This window comes from Dendrobates tinctorius, unplaced genomic scaffold (genome assembly GCF_039654945.1).
Source record: "Dendrobates tinctorius isolate UK_male_01 unplaced genomic scaffold, ASM3965494v1 ptg000157l, whole genome shotgun sequence".
NCBI classification, from domain to species: domain Eukaryota; kingdom Metazoa; phylum Chordata; class Amphibia; order Anura; family Dendrobatidae; genus Dendrobates; species Dendrobates tinctorius.
The window spans coordinates 3418038-3434886 of NW_027361824.1; the positions used below are offsets into that span (position 1 = coordinate 3418038).

At 53.8% G+C, this 16849-nt stretch overlaps 1 protein-coding gene across 5 annotated transcripts in view; it reads right to left on the bottom strand.

Moving 5' to 3' along the window:
- Nucleotides 1-992: 992 nt before the first annotated feature.
- NUMA1 (nuclear mitotic apparatus protein 1) overlaps nt 993-16849 on the bottom strand; it is a 46452-nt gene continuing 30595 nt past the window's right edge. For 4 of the 5 annotated variants that reach the window (XM_073548459.1, XM_073548457.1, XM_073548460.1 and 1 more), the window contains exons 9-25: nt 15685-15842; nt 15417-15531; nt 15030-15147; nt 14632-14772; nt 13889-14002; nt 10120-13746; nt 8268-8309; nt 7079-7141; nt 6575-6805; nt 6040-6212; nt 5638-5893; nt 5196-5484; nt 4866-5008; nt 4538-4774; nt 4332-4439; nt 3360-3578; nt 993-2786 (exon numbers count right to left, since the gene is read on the bottom strand). In XM_073548459.1, coding sequence (XP_073404560.1) covers nt 2772-2786; nt 3360-3578; nt 4332-4439; nt 4538-4774; nt 4866-5008; nt 5196-5484; nt 5638-5893; nt 6040-6212; nt 6575-6805; nt 7079-7141; nt 8268-8309; nt 10120-13746; nt 13889-14002; nt 14632-14772; nt 15030-15147; nt 15417-15531; nt 15685-15842 — 6049 coding nt within the window. In that variant the 3' untranslated portion in view covers nt 993-2771. The remainder of the gene's footprint in view (nt 2787-3359; nt 3579-4331; nt 4440-4537; nt 4775-4865; nt 5009-5195; nt 5485-5637; nt 5894-6039; nt 6213-6574; nt 6806-7078; nt 7142-8267; nt 8310-10119; nt 13747-13888; nt 14003-14631; nt 14773-15029; nt 15148-15416; nt 15532-15684; nt 15843-16849) is intronic. The other variant, XM_073548458.1, reaches the window with a different exon arrangement.

The window sequence follows — 16849 nt, forward strand, 5'->3', positions numbered from 1 at the left end:
TGTGCTGCCCGAGGATCATGAGGAAGTGGAAAATGTACCTGAAATTTGTGTTTATTGATTGCTCGGCCGAACAGCGTTCCTCCCATGATTGATTCACTGCTTCGTACCATTCGTAACTCCCTCGCTTTGGTGGTATTGTTGCAGGGAACGTGATTGGATAGTTGGCTTAATTCTAATAACTGCTAATTGTTATGCCTCTTCATTCCAGGCAAAGTGTCATTAACCCTGTCGTGTGCTACTGAAGGATGATCAGTAGGGAAGAGCGGACCTGTGGAAGTTTGGGTTCTGGTGCCCGACCTGAACTTTAGTCCAAACTTGAACCAGAACTCCAATGAACACAATGGGGACCCGAACTCTATAACATTGTAACGGATTCCCAGAAGTCTGTGTTTAGCACTGGACTCTTAAGTGTCCGTAACAAATCTCTTAACGACGAGGAAACCAAAATGTCAGGTAAATTTTCCATATACTGAACATCTTGTCTTTCACTTGCCCTCCCCTGATGAAGCGGCTTGATCAGCGAAACACGGGTGGGTTTCTCCACTGCCGTTCCTCCAGGCTGCTTTGGATTCCATATTCTGGGTTCTATACATTGAATACTATAAATATAATTTATCTCCCCCTCAGTTTATTCTTGCATTGTTGTCTGCTCTCATATTTACACATTGGTTTTCACATTTTATTAGCGGTAATGTCTGCACTTTAATAAAAGCGTACACCGGCCGCCAATATCCGGCATACCCTCATACATTCAGGGGGCTATTCCTGTGGAAGGGATTCATTTCCTTTCCTTGTGTGTTTATGAATCTCAGTGTTGTGGATTTTCTTTTTAATGCATTTTCAGGAATTCATATAATCTTCCCGTGTGCACATCCACATTGTCCTGATCCTTCTTCGGCAGCTCTGGAGGTATCGGCAGCACACCCCGCCACATCTCTCCGTCTCATTCTCGTGGCTTCCGTCAAGTGGAGTAAAGCCGCGCATAAGCCGAGTCACGAGCATATATAACTTTATTTACAAAAATACAAATGACAACAGCGGGAATCTCAGAGATTACACCAGGACGGAAAACGACCCCCATCATCCTCAGCGCTGCCGTCTGTACAGGAGCATGAGAAAGTAACGACACGTAGAAAAATATCAAAGTCCTAAATATTTCATCAGATTTCATATGATCTGGACACGCCAGCTCCCCCCCCCCGGCTACATGTCCATGACAGGGGGCCATCACCACGAGCAGAAAGGGGTACAGACTAAAGCAGACCCTAGTGTTCTGCAGGATGAGGGCAGAGGAGACCTAACATGTGCGGCCCCTCCAGCTCCTCTCTGTGCTGTCTGATTCAGACCAAGGTCCCGGCGGTCAATGATGTGCGGTGGTCCTTACTCTACCCAGCCAGCCCACCTTACAGGATGTGCATATAGGATGTGGGGGGCGACTCAACTTAAAGCAACAGTAAACCTAGACTGAATGGTAAAAGCAAACGGAAGATAAATAGTGATGCGAGAAAGTGCTCGGATATCATGTTATTAGAGTATTTCGGGTGTGCTCGTGTATTATGTTCTAGACCATGCGACTGCATGGTTCACAGCAGTTAGGCAATCCTTGCAGGGGCTGTCTAACAAACAGTCAATCCTCGCGGGTGTTGCGGCTGTCTAACAGGCACTCCTTGCAGGTGGTGTGGCTAACAGTCAATACTGGCAGGTGTTGCGGCTAACAGTCACTCTTCACGGATGTTGAGACTGTCTAGCAGTCACTCCTCGCAGCTGTCGAAGTCAATCCTAGCAGGTATTGCGGCTGTCTGACAATCCTCGCGGGTGTCGCGGCTGTCTATCAGACAATCCTCGCGGGTGTTGCGGCTGTCTAACAGTCACTCCTCGCAGCTGTCTAATAGTCAATCCTCGTGGGTACTGCAGCTGTCTAACAGTCAATCCTCGCGGGTGTGGCGGCTGTCTAACAGGCAATCCTCGCAGGTGTTGCGGCTGTCTAAAAGCCGTGAATCATGCAGCCGTTGGTTCTTGAACACATTACTCGAGGACCCCAAGATACTAGAATAACACCCGATCGTGGTCTGCTAGCACAATATCCGAGCGCACTCATTCATCACTAAAGAATCTTTTCCCGGGCAGCGGAAGTCGGCGTCGGCCCCGGCCACTACTGCTGTTATAAGAAATTGGGCAAAACCATAAGAACAGAGGAAACGAAGGACCCTCGGGGCTTTCTCTGCATGTTCCTCGCTGTGCTGCTGACATTTCTGAGTCAGCCCCCACTGACTGTGCCGGCGATGAGCCGCTGATCGAGCTGCATTACATAGAGGAGGACGGGCGACATGACGACAAGCTCCACTTGGAGGGAGCAACAACACCCGGACTGCGGCCTTGTAGGGAGGGGTGATCTGCGATGATCCGGGAAAAGCCTGTGGTGTCCCGGATGTGCAGATATTGTGAGAGGAGCCCGAGGGGCACCAACTTTTAATAAATAGAAAAAAAATGAGCTAAATTACAGAAGCCACAGCAATAAGGCACTAAATGTTTTCTTCGTATCCACCGAGTAAAATAAAACTGCCGCACACCAGTGGCGAGAGCACGAAATGCAAGCCTTATAGTCCAGGGATTGAGGCCGCCGATCCCGCTGATGAAGCGGACGGTAGAGTGAAGGGGTCCGGGGGCACAAAGCAGAGAGCGTGCAGTGATCGGACACGACGAGACGGCCATTCTCCATCCCAGAGAAGGGGTCCAGTCCATAGACATGGAGAGCTGCTCTGTTTACAGCCTCACTTGTTCTTTTTCTGGGGAGGAAGGGGAAAAACAAAATTAGTGTACCCATCTATCAGCAGAGGACGGCGGGGCCCGGGTGTCACACAGGCACAGACATTACAATCAGGCAGTGTTTGCTGCTGCCCCCCAGAGATGGTGGCTGCTGCTATCTGGTAAGGACAGCTGTACCGAGGGGCTACAGTATATTGACCCCAATCCATGCACCCCCATGCAGCGCAGACACCTCTCCCTCCACTGTTACTTGTGCATGAGGCTCCTGTACAGGAGAAAACTGACATTACACACTGAGATAGCAGAGGAAAGTGCGGGACAGTAACAGCTGCACAGGTAGAGGAAGCATCGCATGTGTGTGATGAATGGCCGACACCAAACATACATGGTGGGTGCAGAGCACATCTATAGACGATGGGGTCTCACAATGTCTCCCCAGCTCACCCACATGCCCCCTCCCGCCCAGCGTCCCAGACACCCCCACGGTCTCACAATCACCCCATTATCATCAAACAGCACTGACCTCCCGCCCAGCGTCCCACAGACACCCCTACAGTCTCACAATCACCCTACTATCATCAAACCGCACTGACCTTTGTGTTCTTCGGGGACTTCCCGGACCCCCGCGGAGACTTTCTGTTTGGAGACTTGCGGATGCCGAGGAGTGAGGACTTGCTGGTGCCTCCACGTCCCTGAGGTGTAGATTTGGGGGTGGACATTTTGCTTAGACCCCTCTTCAGTAAGCTGCTCCCCAGCTTCTTAGGGGTATTGAGAATGTTGAAGGCCATGGTCTGACGACGGCTGGTGTGCGACTAATGGAGAAAGAAAACATCTTCAGGAGACAGCGCGCACAGGGAGAGTCGGGCATCTGGAAGCATCACACAAGAGGGAGGCCGCCGGGAGATGCTGCTGGGGGGCATCCAGAGGCATCACACAAGAGGGAGGCGGCCGGGAGATGCTGAGGGGTATCCAGAGGCATCACACAAGAGGGAGGCGGCCGGGAGATGCTGAGGGGTATCCAGAGGCATCACACAAAGGGAGGCCGCTGGTGGGCTTCTAAAAGCATCACACAGAGGGAGGTCACCAGGAGACGACGCACGGGGAGGCTGCTGGGGGGCGTCCAGAGGCATCACACAGAGGGAGGCCGCTGGGGGGCTTCTGGAAGCATCACACAGAGGGAGGTCACTGGGAGACATCCAGAGGCATCACACACAGGGAGGCCACCAGGGGGTGGGGGTGGAAAAGGGACAGGGGGATGTCTGGAGACATAGCGAAGGGTCATCACCGAGGCATCGAGCCTTCAGCAGCAGCTCCTGCATGACACGGATACAACTTCAGGGTGGTCCCCGCTGGATTTGCAGCAGAGGTGGGGGGTATTCTCCATCACATTTACCTAAACCCTTATAGCCGCCTGATATATGGACACTATATGTGGCGAATGGTGCACAGTGGCCACATGTACCGCACGTTGCAAATAGTGCACAGTGGCCACGTGTACCGTACATGGCAGCTGTGTTCCTGCTGCCCCCCCCCCCAGTGTCTGCCGTACACCAGCCGGGTCTCACCTGCTGCTGGCTGACGCCGGCTTTGCTTTCAGCGGCGGTTGATCTTCGTGTTTCAGGTTTTTCTTTTGGGGTCATCGGCCGTGGGAAGCAGGTGGCAGACTTCTTAGACTGAGGACGACACAGAAGTCGGGTCATGTTGGATATAATTTATAAGAGGAAAAATAATCATGGACCCCCAAACTCCACCACTGCCCCCCTCCCATTACCTCTGGAGTTTCCGGCCCATAATGAGACTCCTCGGACACGCGCTTCCTTTGCTGCCTCGTGGTGATGCTGCTGCCGGCCCACGAATGCTCCGTCCCAGTGGATGCCAGGGTCATCCTCCTCGTGCTGCCCACAGATTCCTGGATTTGTGCAGGCAGCAGCGTGGCTCGTCGCAGTGTCTCCTGGGGGTCGCCAGTCTTCACCTCTTCATCAGTGATGGTGGAGGCCAGGAGAGTCGTCTGTGACAGAGGCAGCTTTGTATGAGGGGGAACGCGAGGCACCTGGCACCACCATCACTACACTAGAGATTACCACTCAGAAAACACCTACCCTGGACTCCAGGGGGTAGCTGGTCTTCAGATGCGGGGGGCAGGCCCGGTTCCGCTGTTGCAGTTCGGCTATTCTGCTCCAGTCCTCCTGGGGGTCCGGCTCATCCTGGCACGTGTTCAGATAGAAGCTGCTCCGACCTGAGGCTACATGACATGGTACATGGTGAGGAGTGAGGTCAGCGAGCGCCAATACCACCGCCACGTCTGAGATCCATGCTGAGCAGTGTGTGTGGCCCCTGAGCAGCAGAGGGGTGGTCTCAGACCCCCGGCATCCTCTGCATCACTAGGGAGGATGCTCGTATACGCCCAGAGAGGAGCGGCTGGCACTCACCTCCTGCCTGGGACAGGCGGGCAGAGCTGCGGGTGGTGGGCCGGTAGCCGGGCAGGCTCATTATCACAGAGTTGTTCAGGCTGTCGTCAGACGACGTGTGCTCGGGGGGCTTCACCAGTGACTCCAGTGAGGGGAGGCTGGTGAGAGCAGGTGCGGAGGTGGCAGGCTGCGGCTTCCCTCCGCGGCGGTGGCCATCCTGCGGCTGGTGCAGGCTGTGGTGCGAGGGTGCAGAGCGCAGGCTGTAGAACGAGGTGTTGGGGCTTTCTGGTTCTGCTTCCTCCTTGGTTTTCTGTGGAGTAAGAGAAACGTTCGATGAGGTGACAAACGAGACACGTATAATGGCTCCCAGCAGCACTGCAGGACTACTACCACCAGCAGATGTCTACGCTGGCACTGACAACATGTGTGCATGTTCCTGGTTCTATGTGCGGCCTCCGCTCACCTTTGTCATGGTGATGTTGATGACCTGGGTGGTCCGCCTTCGAGCCGAGCGTGCCTTCTTGGAGGAGTCCAGGGACAAGTCGGGGATGGAGCCGATGCTGCTGTCCAGCTTGGAGCGTGTGCGGGTGGGGATGGGGGTGAAGTACAGGCTTTCTAGGGACTCCACTTTCCTAGGGAGCCGGTTGGACGCGGCGGCCGTGGGGCTGCTGGACTTGGCAGTGGATTTGGAGGGGAGCTGATGAGAGCGACCGTTCTTCCTATAAATGACAACAAGCAGAAATTAGTCTACAGACCACCAGAAGTGAAATCCCCCCGTCACTGGCTTTCCACATAGTAATTGTCCCCCAATGTTCCCCTGTGCTCTGCAGCTGTTGTAGAGCTGCTGACCGGCTGTCACACGTACCTGGTGGAGTTCAGGGGGTCTTCCTCCTCGTCGCTCATGTCCAGGCTGTCTACACTGACGTCTGCGTGGCTCCGGGTGACTCGTGGTGGGTGCAGGGTCTCCCGGCTCTTCATGGCATCAGAGGGAGCTTGAGCCTTACCGAGCTCGCGGAGCTGACGATTGGCTTCCTCCACCTGCAGGAAGAAGACACGTTCTCCTCTGATGGTGCACAACCGGCGAAACCACCCGCCATTCAGATGAAGTAGAGCAGCGGCCATACAAGAAGCCGATGCAGAGCTGAAAAAGGCTGCAAAGCCAGGCCGCGTTCACATGAGCGTGCTGCACCCTTGTGAGCGCGTCCGATGGCTGAGACTATGAAACTACCTTGTTATCAGCCGAAAAACAGTCCAGACGAGAGCATCCTGCGATACGCACATGGACCCAGGAGTGGCGTCTACATGCCACTTGTTATGTCAATATCTGAGCCATCACAGACCACAAGTGGAATAGTGCTATAACACACTGTACGTCCTGCCCCGGAGCACAGCGGCCTCACCTGAGCCTCTAGGCTCCGCACCTGGCCGCTCAGACTCTTGCAGTTTTTCTCGGCCTCCTTGTTTTGCAGCAGCGAGCGCTGTAGTTCCTTGCTCGCCCGCTCGAACTCTGCCTTGAGTTCTGCGTTCTCCTTGCGGAGCCCTTCCTGCTCGCGGGTGACGCTCTGCAGCTCCTCGCTCAGCTGCTGGTTCTGCTGCTTCTTCACGTCATAGTGAACCTTCGCTTTCTCCATCTGCGGAAGGAATAGACCTGGGTGAGAAGCGATGGCGACCGGAGGAGACGAGACCCCGGAGGAGACGAGACCTCGAGAAGTTTCATCTTCAGTTTATATATGACATAGACTTCAGCAGTTACTTCATGCGACAACGGAGCGAGTGTGGGGAATCTGCCTGAGACAGGGGTCCGGCGAGATACAGACCCCCTTATCTCTCAGACACGGTGTTTATGTCTTATATGACTGCACCAGAGTCCCCGAATATGTTGCTGAGGAGACGCGTGGACCCACCTGTGCCTTGTAGTGCTCCGCAGCCTGAGCCCCCTTCTCCATCTGTTTATTAAGATCACGGACCTGCAAAACCGAAAGTGGAGAAGACATCAGTGACCGGCCACGAGACGTGGAAACGAATCACAACGTGGCGGCGGCAGGTGCACTCGTGTCAGCGGCGGATCTCTGTCTGCGCAGCCACTAACCCAGTGGTGCCCAACCTATGGTCTACAGAACTACTACCCCCAGCATGCACTGGTCTTCACATTCTCGACATGTGTTAAATTACAACCCCCAGCATGCACCGGTCCAACATACCTTCCCCAGCCGCCATCCTAAGGGTCTTCGGCCTGGGAACCTCCAGCTTTTGCAGAACGATCAGTCCCCCACCATGCAAAATTACAGTCCCAGACATGTGCAGGGAGCTACACAGCTGGAGACCACCAGGCTGCGGACCACTGCACTGCCCCCATCCTGTGTTACCGTGCCGCGATCCTACGCTGACAGGAGCGCACCGTGTCCGCAACCATGAGATTAATGCTGCGTGTACCAGCAGCCCTGCGACCACCCCCAGCATGCACTGCCGTCTCCCCCTCCCCCACACTAATGCAGGGGCCATGCTGACGTCCTCATTGAAAACTGTTTGCAGGTTCGTGCACGATTCTGCTTCCCATGTAATGATCATGTCCGCACAAGGAGGAGCGGAGGGTGGAGAAGCGGAGGGTGGGGATCATTCCGACGTTGCTCTGGACATGGGGAGGGTGTCACAAAGCTTGTGAGCGGCTGCGGGCTCAGAATTACATGGAGGAATCATGGAGCAGGCATTGCGTAACATGTAGTAGATGCCGGCCAGCGGCACCGGCCAGCCTACAATTACAGGGAATCACAGGGAGGAGAGTCACGGCTCGGAAGCAGAAGTTGCCGAAGAAATGGAAGTTTTCTAACCTGCGTGAGATTTGGTCATTGGAGGTTTTTTTTTTTTCTCTCCACAGCAGAATTTATTCAACTACAAGAGCGGGAGGAACGGGCGTGGCACATTCAGCTCATGCCGCAACGGGGTCCCATGTTCTGCTGCGGCCCCAGGGCAAACAGTTCGCAAGGAAAAACCGCTGCGGAGCGAGAGCCCAGAGATGGCGCAGAGCGGGGATGTTAGCGGCATGCACAGTCACCGTTTAAGGAGCTGGAGGCGAGAGGAGGTTACACCCGTTACCTGGTCAGACTGCGCCTTCTTCGCTGCCTCCAACTGATCCACCTGCGACATGAAGGGAGAGGTGAGGACGAGCGCCGCATAGTGACCCCACACTCACATCTAAGGGTACCCTAAATCTACAACGTGGCACTGAAGACCCCACACTCACATCTAAGGGGACCCCGAATCTACAATGCAGCATTGAAGACCCCACACTCACATCTAAGGGGACCCCAGAATCTACAATGTGGTAATGAAGACCCCCCACTCACACCTAAGGGTACCCTAAATCTACAACGTGGCACTGAAGACCCCACACTCACATCTAAGGGGACCCCAGAATCTACAATGTGGTAATGAAGACCCCCCACTCACATGTAAGGGGACCCCGAATCTACAACGTGGCACTGAAGACCCCACACTCACATCCAAGGGGACCCCGAATCTACAACACGGTAATGAAGACCCCCACACTCACATCTAAGGGTACCCTAAATCTACAACGTGGCACTGAAGACCCCACACTCACATCTAAGGGGACCCCAGAATCTACAATGGGGTAATGAAGACCCCCCCCCCACTCACATGTAAGGGGACCCCGAATCTACAATGCGGCATTGAAGACCCCACACTCACATCTAAGGGGACCCCAAATCTACAATGGGGTAATGAAGACCCCCCCACTCACATCTAAGGGAACCCCGAATCCACAACGTGGCATTGAAGACCCCACACTCACATCTAAGGGGACCCCAAATCTACAATGCGGTAATGAAGACCCCACACTCACATCTAAGGGGACCCCGAATCCACAACGTGGCATTGAAGACCCCACACTCACATCTAAGGGGACCCCGAATCCACAACGTGGCATTGAAGACCCCACACTCACATCTAAGGGGACCCCGAACCTACAATGCGGTAATGAAGACCCCACACTCACATCTAAGGGGACCCCGAATCTACAATGCGGTAATGAAGACCCCACACTCACATCTAAGGGGATCCCGAATCTACAACATGGCACTGAAAAGCAAACACTGTGCAGGGCTATCACTACAACGGTCCTTCCTTAGTCACTTGTAGTCAGAACTGGGGGCCTGATCCCTTATGATCGGGGGGGGGGGCCTGATCCCTTATGATCGGGGGGGGGGGGGGCCTGATCCCTTATGATCGGGGGGGGGGGGGGCCTGATCCCTTATGATTGGGGGGGGCATTGATTATCTCTATATCAGACTATTTCGTTGTAGGTGGACGTCCCCCTTAAAGCACCACGTTCTGCTGGCCGTCAGTCAGACGCCCAGAGCTTTTTGGCAAGAAGGCTTTATAGATCTCAGGGGCCAATTCTTAAAAGAAAAAAAAAACCTGCTCCTATAGTCCCTAAACAGCGCCACCCCTGCACCCGTGTCCATAGGTGGTATTGCAGCCAGTTACAATTCGCTGTAATGAAGCAAAGCTGTAATACCAATCTCAACCTGTGAACGGAGTGGGAGGGGAAAAAAAAGCCACCATATTTTTCTAATCCTGACAACCCCCTTTAACGCCTGCAGAAGATGGGCAATGATGCTAGCACTGGGGTAGCTGGGACACTGCTAGGCCCCGATGTAAAAACTAAAGCACCTCCCCCGCTCCCAAACCAACACAGAAATAACCGGTCTTCGCATATGGGCTGAAGGGACCTTTTGGCCCCCAGACAACTATGACCCTTGCACCCGCTATGGTTTAGCCCCTGAATGGCGGCCACATTGGATGTCTCTAGCAGTGATTCTTAGCCTGCGGCCCCGCTGTGCTGGGCATGTTGAGAGTTATGGTGGATGCCGATGCGTGCAACACAGGGTGCGAGCGCCAGGACTCACAAGAAGGAGCAGGATACCTGAGTCAGCAGTTTCTGCTTTTCCTCCTGGAGCTTCTGCCTCTCGTCCAGGATCTGGGCTTTGGCGTGCTCGTACTTGCGGCTGAGGTCCTGCAGCTGCCCCTCGCCTTCGGAGGCCTTCTTCTCATACTGCAGCCGCAGCGTCTCCAGTTCCTGCGTGTGCTTCTTGGCCATCTCGACCAGTTCGGTCTGCACCTTCTTCACCTCCTGCTCGTAGGCCTGGGACAGGGTCTCATTCTCTCCGCTCTGGTGCTTGATCTCCTCCTGCAGAGAAGCGATCTGCTCCCGATGATCCTTCATCTCCTTCTGCAGAGTCTCCAACATCTTCTCCTTCTGATCCAGGGCTCCTCTCAGGGATAACACGGATGCCGCCTCCGCTTTGCTTTTCTCCAGCTCCTGCTGTAAACTCTCCACCATAGTCTGGTTTTGCAGACGTTCCTCCTGGTGTCGGCTTTCCCGCCGACTCTGCTCAGCCTTCATTTCTTGGTAGAGGCTTTGAATGGACTCCAATTCCTGGAGCTGTTGCTGGACGCTGGACATCTCTGCCTCCTTCTGGCTGAACTTCTCCTGCCAGGTCTTAATATCCTTCTCCAGATTTGCGGTACTTGTCTGGTAGGACGAGAGGGTCTTCCGAAGCTCCTCGACAGTTGCCTTTTGCTTTCCGGCTTCATCTTGGTAGGACGACACTTCTGCTGTGAGACTTTGGATGGTGGATTGCTTGTCAAGAAGTTCCTTGGAAGACGCTTCCAGTTTTTCCTGGACTGTCCTCAGCTGCTCTGCAAGCTCACTGCTCCGACTGGACTCTCTGACAAGTAGTTCCTTGGCTTCTCCGGAGCTGCGCTCACTGCTTGTCAGCTTGGTAGCCATGTTACTCAGCTCCTTCTGCAGACTTTTGATCTGCTCCATCTTGCTCTCCGCTTCCTTCTGATGGCGGGCAGCTTGATCCTTGGTTTCGGACAGCTCCTTCTCGTATTCCTGAGCTGCAGAGCGGGCGCTCGACAGCTCTCGGCTCGATTCGCTCGATGTCTTCTGGCTTTGCTCTAATTCTTGAACTTTATGGAACAGCTCTTTCTTCAACGCTTCTAAAGAAGCTTCAGTCTCTGTTTGCAAAGCTCGAGACTCATCCAGCTGCTTCGAGAGCTCGAGGGTCCTCTGCCGCTCCTCCTGCACCTCTGCGGCCAGCGTCTGCATTCCTTTTTGATGCTGCTCAGATGCCGAAGCCTTTTCGGATGCATTGGTTTTTGCCTCGGCTGCTTCCTTACGAGCTGCATTTACTGCGTCTTCCAACCCGCTGCATCTGCTCTCCAGCTCTGCAATCCTAGACTGAAGAGCTTGCACTTCGCCAACAGTCGCCTGATACTGCTGCTGCACAGAAGCCACTTCTCTCACTTTACTCTGAACCTCTTGCTCCAAACGTGTAACCTGCCCGTGTAGTCCAGGAAGCGCAGCTTTCAAGCTGTTAGTCTCAGTCTCCGCGGCCTTCACCTTTTGGATATAGTTTTTGATCTCCTCGTCCTGAGAGTCGGAGCGTTTTTTTAAGACGTCGACCTCCTTTGTGAGGCCTTCTGCGTGGCGTTTCCCCTGCTGGATTTCTTCCTCCCTGGAGGCCACTTCTTTGGTCAGTCTCTCCAGCTCGCTCTCCTTCACTGCGATCAGATCGAGAGAGCGAGACAGTTCGTTCTGTAGAGCGGAGAACTCAATTTTGTGGCCGTCCATGTATTTCTGGAGCTGGGCCTCGGCCTCCTGCTTAGCCTCCTGCTCGGTCTTGAGCTCTCGGAGGATTTTATCCCGCTCTCCTGCCAGGCAGCGATGCTCATCCTCTCTCCGGAGAAGCGCCTGCTGATGCTTCTCATCAGCCTCCCTGATGTACGCATTTTTCTCCTCCAAGTTAGCGGACAGTTCCCGGAGGGCTTGTTCATTTTGTGTCCTCGCTTTTCGCATAGAACTTATTTTGGACTCCAAAGCCGCGATCTTGTCAGATTTCTGTTCTTCCAGACACTTCAATTCGGCTTGTAAATCTGCCACTTTTTGCTGCTCACCAGAAAACTCCTTGGCGAGTGTCTGCAGCTCCTGCGCTTTGTTGTTGCAGGTTATTTCCAGCTGAGACACACGTTCAGCGTTCTCCTGCCGAGCAGAGCGAAGCTTCTCCTCGGTAGAGCGGATGGTATGAAGAAGCTTCTGCTCCTGCGCTTCCTTCTCTCCGAGCTGAGCCTTGGCTGCCGAGAGCTCGGACTCCAGGCGATGCACCTGATCCAGTTGCGCGGAGTTGTCGGCTTCCATACGCGACACCTTCAGCCTCTCATTCGCCAGCTGCTGACAGACCTCGGTGTGCTCTTTTTTCAGGCTTTGGACGTGCGCTTCCATTTGGCGGGAGCTGTCGGCTCGCTCTTTCCACATGCTCATCTCCTTAGTCAGTTTGTCGATTTGGTCCTCTCGTAGTCGGGTGGCAGCGGACGATTCGGACAGCTTCTCCTGCAGGCTCTCAGTTTTTGCTTGGAGTTCTTCTCCTAGATGTGTTACCCGAGATTCGAGTTTCGCAACGGCAGATTTCTCCTTGTCGAGCGTAGCGATGGCCTGGTCTCGTCGTTCCCGTAAGCTTTTCACTTTTCCTTCCAGCTCAGCGCTTCTCTTCCGCTCGCTCTCGAGTGAAGCAGACGTTTCTCTCTCCTTTTCCAACATTTCCTTCAGGGACAGGAGTTGTTCTTTCATTTCTGCATTTTCTTTGCCCACCAGCTCCATCCCAGACACTTTCTGCTGGTAAATTTTCATCTGCGCCTCTTGTTCGGAGATCTGCGTCCTCAGCGTTTCCAGAGAAGCCGCGTGAGACTTGTCCTGCGCGTCGTTCTCTGCATCCAGGTTGTGACATTTGGCGAGCAGGTCCAGAATCGTGGCGTCCAGCTCCTGCACTTTCATGGCCAGTTCGGCTTTTTCCTTCTTCAGCCCTTCCATCGCTACCACACCAACTTTGTGATCGCCTTGTAAGGCTTGATACGTCTTCCCAAGGGCGGTCACTTCTTCCTCCTTGGCCTTCTTATACTCGTTGAGCATGGTGATGGTGGAGTCCCTCTCGTCGGCACATTTATCCCGTTCCTGCTGCAGACTGAGCATCTGTTGGGTGTTCAGTCCCAGCTGCTCATTTATCTCCAGCAGTTTGCCTTCCGTCTGCCTCAGCGTGCTGCCGAGATGTTCAACCTGATGGCTGAGTTCTGCGATGCTCTTCTTCGAGGACTCCTCTTGCTTCTGGAGGACGAGCTCCAATTGTCCTCTCTGCCTCCTCTCCTCTTCCATTTCTACCTGGAGACCAGAAAGCTCCTGATCCTTCCGTGTCACGGACACCTTCAGCTTGGAGATTTCCAGCTTCAGGGTAGTGATCTGACAGGTGAGCATCTCCTCCTGGCGTCGGGCGTCCTGGTCCTGCTTCTCCTTCTGAAAGGTGATCTCCGACAAGGATGTCTGCAGGTTGGTGACAATGTCCTGGAGCTGCATCTTTTCAGATTCGAAGCGTGACCTCTGTGCCTCGGCGTCCGCCCTGGCCGCCGCCTTCTCCTCTTCCATGTTGGAGATCTGAGCTTCAAGCTTTGAAGATTTGGCATTCAGAGAGAGAACTTCTTGTTGTAAATTTTCCAGCTATGACAAAAAAAATAAAATAAAAAAAAAAAAAAATATGGAAAATGGTCAGCAAGCAGCAATGTTCAAGAGAAGGACAACATAAATATGCACCCAGCTTCACTCGTCCCCTGACCCCTCCATCATGCATGCAATGTCATACCTGGAGGACATCCCCCAATCTCTCCCCTTTCTCGCTTTCTCCCATCTTTTTCAGTTGATCTTCCAACATTGAGATTTTTTCTTGAAGAATCTGGTTTCGTTCCTCCAGACTTTTCTGTAAAAGGAAAAAAAACAAAAATAAAAGTACAAAACTATGGAAAAGGCAAAAGGAGAAATTGCCTTGTACTGCTCTCCCTCGTCAGAGCGCCTGTATAGCACGTGCCCTCACATCCTGGGCAAACTATGGGGGACTGCTCGGACTATGTGTCTGACAAAAGTTGCAGAAGTCATCCCGATACTTCCCTCAGGCTGGGGAGGCATGTGTGATAAAAAAAAGTGATGACCGCAACACGACAAACTGTGGGAAGCTACAGAGGGAGAATGAGGCAAGGAAGAGACCATGGGAGAAATTCAGCCTGAAGCTGTGTAGCTTCTTTATGACATGTCCAGGAAGCCATGACTGACACAGGTAAGCTGTGAAGAAGAAGCAGGTATAGATCACAGCCCCTCTGTGTCATCATGACACGAGACAGTCTCCATACACAAACACACAACATTCGCCATTACTGGGCTCATCTCCAATAAGGAGGAGACGTTGGGTGGAATCAGTTGCTGATTTAAAAAAAAAAACACCCACATGAAAAGGAAATATCAGTGTGGCAACTTGGGTGACGTGCCAGCGACCGCCTGTGAGCAGGTAGAGTCGTCCATTCCCACTGCCCAGCGCACATCACAGTTTTTTACCTTCTCGGTTATTGCCAAGTTCAGCTCGGACTCCAGACGATTCTGCTGCTTCTGCCACTCGGCCACCGACGCCTCGTGCTCCTCAGTGGTTTCATTCAGAGCCTCCTGTAGCTCAGCTAAGCGACCAGAAAAGTCCTGCACCTGGGGAGATTGTAAACAGGTATTAGCGCATGTAACGGAGGAGCCGAGTGAGCGATCCAGCAGCTCCGGCACGCAACTGAGGAGCCGAACGAGCGAGACCACAGCTCCATGATCTAATGAAGGAGCAATACCACAACTCCAGCACGTAACGGAGGAACCAAGCGAGAGATCCCCATGTTAAGAGAATAAGATGGCTGCAGATCAGCAACATTCCTTCTGGTGGGGGACAGGCGCCAAATGAAGGACGAGGTGCTCACCTTGTAGGAGAGGTCTCTGTGCTTCTCGGAGAGATGGTCGTTCTTCCTCTCCAGCTGGTTCCGGTCAGTCTTTAAGTCCTGACATTGCTTCAGGGTGTCCCGGAGGCGAATCATGAGGCTGACGGACAGATGTACAGTGAACACTATATACATGGATCCAGCCTATTAATGACCAGCAGCAGCACTGCTCAGGAGTTAGGAACTCACTTTTTATTATTTAGCTCTGCATTTATGCAGCTCTGACATTTGTGAGGGACCTCACTTTACGAGGCCTGGTCTTATAAGAGACACACACATTAATACAAAAAGGTGACAGTCGGCACGGTGGAGCTAATGGGTCAGAACCGGAGGCCCCGGTGGCAGGACCGGAAACCATCGCCGTCTCACCTCTCGTTCTTCTCCCGCAGCTCCTCCATCTCTCGTGGCTCCTGCTGATCCTCCTGCTTCTCGTTCAGGAGCATCAGACGCTCGATTCGCTGCTGCATAAGGTAAATTTGCGCTTCTGGAAATGCCATAAAGGAACACAGGTGTTGGTATCTCACAGCCGATCATGGTAAGGAGGCAGTAATACGTGATACAACATGGACACCGTGATCTCAGACTTCACACATACAGGACAGAACGGCGCCCTCCTTAGGAAGCCTCCATGATTTACCTTTTTCTGCCATCCGCTTTTTAGTCTCCGAGAGTTCAAGCTCCAGTTCATCCCGCAAGTCTCGTCCCTCGATGAGCTGCTTCCGGAGCCTCCGAATCTGGAACTGCGGCATGTGCAGCACCTCGCTCATAGGAGAGGATGGAGAGTCCAGGGGAAAACTGCAGAGGACAAGAGAGAGGTCATTACAGGACAGGAGAGACCAAGGACAAGAGAGACCAAGGGCCGAGCGAGACGCCATTACAGGACAGGAGACACCAAGGGCCGAGCGAAACGCCATTACAGGACAGGAGACACCAAGGGCTGAGCGAGATGTCATTGCAGGACAGGAGACACCAAGGGCCGAGCGAGACGACATTACAGGACAGGAGAGACCAAGGACCGAGTGAGACGCCATTACAGGACAGGAGAGACCAACCAAGGACCGAGCGAGACGTCATTGCAGACAGGAGACCAAGGGCCAAGCGAGACGTCATTACAGGCAGGAGAGACCAAGGGCCGAGCGAGACGTCATTACAGGCAGGAGAGACCAAGGGCCGAGCGAGACGTCATTACAGGCAGGAGAGACCAAGGGCCGAGCGAGACGCCACTGCAGGCAGGAGAGACCAAGGGAAGAGCGAGACGTCACTGCAGGCAGGAGAGACCAAGGGAAGAGCGAGACGTCATTACAGGCAGGAGAGACCAAGGGCCGAGCGAGACGTCATTACAGGCAGGAGAGACCAAGGGCCGAGCGAGACGTCATTACAGGCAGAAGAGACCAAGGGCCGAGCGAGACGTCATTACAGGCATGAGAGACCAAGGGCCGAGCGAGACGTCATTACAGGCATGAGAGACCAAGGGCCGAGCGAGACGTCATTACAGGCATGAGAGACCAAGGGCCGAGCGAGACGTCATTACAGGCAGGAGAGACCAAGGGCCGAGCGAGACGTCATTACAGGCAGAAGAGACCAAGGGCCGAGCGAGACGTCATTACAGGCAGGAGAGACCAAGGGCCGAGCGAGACGTCATTACAGGCAGGAGAGACCAAGGGCCGAGCGAGACGTCATTACAGGCAGGAGAGACCAAGGGCCGAGCGAGATGTCATTACAGCCAGGAGAGACCAAGGGCTGAGCGAGACATCATTACAGGACAGGAGCGATCAAGGGCTGAGTGTGACGTCATTGCAGGC